General features: G+C 33.7%; 1 protein-coding gene across 1 annotated transcript; it reads right to left on the bottom strand.

Moving 5' to 3' along the window:
* Positions 1–306: 306 nt before the first annotated feature.
* Positions 307–3939, bottom strand: LOC149237946 (translationally-controlled tumor protein homolog). Its single transcript, XM_089372867.1, has 5 exons — positions 3710–3939; positions 1441–1514; positions 1224–1346; positions 955–1112; positions 307–482 (listed from the first exon to the last, which is right to left on the bottom strand). Exons 1-5 carry the CDS (start codon positions 3735–3737, stop codon positions 365–367), a joined length of 501 nt encoding a protein of 166 aa, XP_089228993.1. The 5' UTR covers positions 3738–3939; the 3' UTR covers positions 307–364.
* Positions 3940–4142: the final 203 nt, after the last annotated feature.

The raw sequence follows: 4142 nt of genomic DNA, 5'->3' as shown, positions 1-4142 counted from the left end.
CTTAAATTCATATGAACATGATGCTAGAAAAGATCACATAGCATCATATCCCAACCAATGTATTTCATAATCAAATCAATAACATCACAATTGCATGGTATGACTGTAGAAATTCCACTTAAATACCGGTCATTAGAACAGAAATCCATGAGGATTCTTAATATATGATTTGAGGTATTACCATTTCCATGATTGCTAAGTTACCTGAATTTCACATGAAAACTGCCTCGTCATATTAACAAGAACTACCATAGGCTTGAATACTTTCTCTTCCTAGCAAACACTAAACCCTAATGATTTATTCACTTACATGCTGCACATATGCTTCTGGAGGTGTAAGTCCCTCCAAAAGCAGAAAACATGATTAACATTTGACTTCTTTCAATCCATCTCTGAAATAAATGAATGTGGGATTAGCACTTCCTTCCTTATAATATGCAAACACCGGAGCACCGTCTTCCTTCATGCTTTCGCCAACAAAACTGTTAAAATACAAATCATAACTATCGATTAGATTTGATTGTGATCAAAGTAACACTCAACCAGTCCTTAATAAGATTATATTTCATTTTCTGTTCCATTTAGAAAACTGAAATACAGATCGAGAAATGAATAGCATAAGAAAAATTCTAGGGGCTTAATTTGACTCATGAACTATATTAAATTCTTCTTTTACTAAAAATAATTTGCCTAATAGTTGAATATACTGTAACTGTAACTGTGATTCCTTAATCCATAAATACAAAATAAAACAGATGATTGTTTAGCAAAAAGATGGGAGTTTAAAAGATGTTAAACAAGCAAGCTGACACTTACCATGATCATAATTAGAATTTGAAAAAACATATCCACTTTCAGAATCAGAATTTAAAAAAACACATACACTCTCTTCTCTATTTCATGTTTGTATCAGTATTTTCTATAACATGAACTGGAAGTTCAAAGACCACTTACAATTGAAAGTCATTCAACATGGAAAGAAGCCATTTAACAGCTCCTTCCACATTTTTCATAAATTCCTCTCGCCGATCTTCAGGCAGCTTCTGTATGACGTTCTTGACATATCGCTTAATGTATGCCCCAAATGTCTTTTTATCAAAAGGAGGTTGCTCCTACCAAAATCACAGAGAGGAGCAACATGGGATTTTTTGAAACTAAATACTACAAATAAAAAATTTCCAAAAATTCCAAAGCATTTTTACAGTGCACAAAATCGTAGTTACCTGAAGCCGAAAGGTATCGACAATGTCAACAACTTTAACGGCTTGGTCCTCTACAGCTTCATTTCCACCCTCTGCAGAGGGGTTAGCTCCAATGTCCACATCAATCGCCCCTTTAACAACCCACTGCAAAAGAAAATTCAAAATTGTTATGATTCCCTAAATAATATACTATTACTACACGTATCTGTAGTGCCACACCCCAAATGCAATACTTTACCTTTCCTTCAACTTCCCATAGTACTCCATTCTGAAACTCATTGTATGGAAATGAATCAGAAAGAAGCTCGTCACCTGTAATAAAAAAAACCATCATATCCCTAAACCACATAAACCCTTGCATGAAATACCAAGAATTAACAGACTCTATTCGCAAATCTCAAATTTTTCTCATAACATTTAAAAAAAAAAACGAAACCTAAATTATCTTCCCAGATACAAATTAAAGTTTTATTTTATTAATCTTCCGGATACAAATTAAAGTTTTATTTTATTTTATTTTCAAGTATAGTGAATCCTTAACATGCTGGAGTAATCTGAATCCTTAACAAAGCTCGAGTAATCGGAGTAAAACCCAAGATAAATCCAGAGAATCAAATCTTCATGATGTCACTATAATATTAAGAGATCAAAATTTCCCCTGCCACTATAATATTAAGAGAATATCCAACCACAACTCACAGGTCAAATATACCCATAAGTCTTATACAGCGCTCTAGCTAATTATACCCATCAAATCAGCTATTATACTGATCAAATCTTCCTGGTGCCACTATAACAACAAAGGTCAAATATCTTTGAGGCCATTATTTAAAGTATGTCGCTAATTATACTGATCAAATTAGCTAATTACACTGATCAAATCTTTCTGAGGCCACGATAAGAACAAATCTTCCTGATGCCACTATAAGAACAAAGGTCAAATATTTTTGATGTCACTATTTAAAGTAAGAAGGTCAAATATCCTTGATGCCATTATTATTAATAGGTAAGAAGGTCAAATATCTTTGATGCCACTATTATTAATAGGTAAGAAGGTCAAATATCCCTGATGCCACTATTAACAGTAAGAAGATCAAATATCCTTGATGCCACTATTAACAGCAAGAAGGTCAAATATCCAAAAAGGTCAAATATCCCTGATGCCACTATTAACAGCAAGAAGGTCAAATATCCCTCATGCCACTATTAACAACAAGGGTCAAATATCCCTGATGCCACTAATATCCCTCATGCCACTATTAACAACAAGGGTCAAATATCCCTGATGCCACTATTAACAGTCAGAAGGTCAAATATCCCTGATGTCACTATTAACAGTAAGAAGGTCAAATATCCTTGATGCCACTATTAAGTGGCAAGAAAGTCAAATATCCAAATATCCCTGATGCCACCTGATGCTACTATTAATAGCAAGAATTCTTCCCTGATGCCACTATTAACAACAAGAAGGTCAGATCTTCTTGATACCACTACAAGACCACCATAACACCCAGAGGATTAACACCCAGGGGATTAAATCTTCAGAGGATTAGATTAAATATTCTAGCTGCCACTATAACACTTTAACACATTAGATTAAATATTCTAGCTGCCACTATAACACTTTAACACCAACCAACACTTGCTCAAGCTAAAAGTAGTAAAAGTACAGATTAGATTAAATCATGCAGATTAAATCTTCCAAAAACCACTATAACATGAAAAAAAAAAAATCAAATCTCTTCTTACTGCCAACTATAACATGAAAAAAAAAAAAAAATCAAATCTCTTCTTACTGCCAACTATAACAACTGACGCTATAACAATAACAACAAGATTTATAATAACAACAAGACCTATAATACCAACCAATAAATCAATAAGACCAAAAATATATTCAACAACTCACCAATCAAATATAATAATAAATCCTATACCACTTAAGCTAAATATACCAATAACCTATAACTTAACCTATAAAATATAATAATAAGTCCTATACCACCTAAGCTAAATATACTAATAACCTCTAACCTAACCTAAATATACTAATAACCTATAACTTAACCTATGAAAACCTGCACAAAATAAGACACCTACTATTACTACTCTTACTATTACCACTCGTAAAAAATAAAACATGTCTTATAAATTGAACCCACAATAAATGAAAAAACAAACCATGCTTTGAAACACTGAAACTACCCACCTAAACCTTAAACTTAACCCATCATATTACCAGATTTCAAACTTCTTCCCATTAAATACACATTGCATCATACACCCAAACCATACTTTTTCTCATCAGACCCATTTTCCGCCCAAACCTTAAAATTCCCTTCCTACAATACACAAAGCCAGACACCCATACGCACAAAAACTCAAGCAAGAGTTTCTCACATTAATAGGCTTCAACTTGTTAAATTCCTTTGCATGGAGATTTCAGAACCACCCATAAATTAACAAACAGTGATGAACCATAGAATTGCGGGAACAGAGAGGTTCACCTGTGATAATGTCCCGGTATACAATCATCCTTGCAACCTGATTCTGCCGAGTTTCCTTTGGTGTGATGAGAAGTAACAAACAGACGGTATGTTTCAAAGTATCAAATTCTGCCGACAGAAATGGGCGTGTAAGTCCAGAAGGTTCGAAAACACTCCAGACGTCGATTACCACCTGCGCCACAACCCAGTTGTGATTTGCAACCGCGATGGGAGAAGTGGCTAAGTGAGCTTGTTTAATACAACAAATAAATCATAAGCTAGCTAGAGCTTTGGTTTGATATATATCTTACATAGTTAAACACACATGAATATCATTAATTTTTTAATAATTGGAACGCCCTTTTTTTATTCTGATTTAACTATTTAATATAGCTTTTTTGGTAACGACACATTACCATCACTATGCCTATCCCACAGAAGTTATAATGGGAAT

The sequence above is a fragment of the Pinus tabuliformis genome, chromosome 8 (assembly GCF_031772625.1).
Source record: "Pinus tabuliformis cultivar Carrire ecotype Pingquan chromosome 8, CPIR1, whole genome shotgun sequence".
NCBI lineage: Eukaryota > Viridiplantae > Streptophyta > Pinopsida > Pinales > Pinaceae > Pinus > Pinus tabuliformis.
This window is presented reverse-complemented; position numbering and strand designations above follow the sequence as displayed.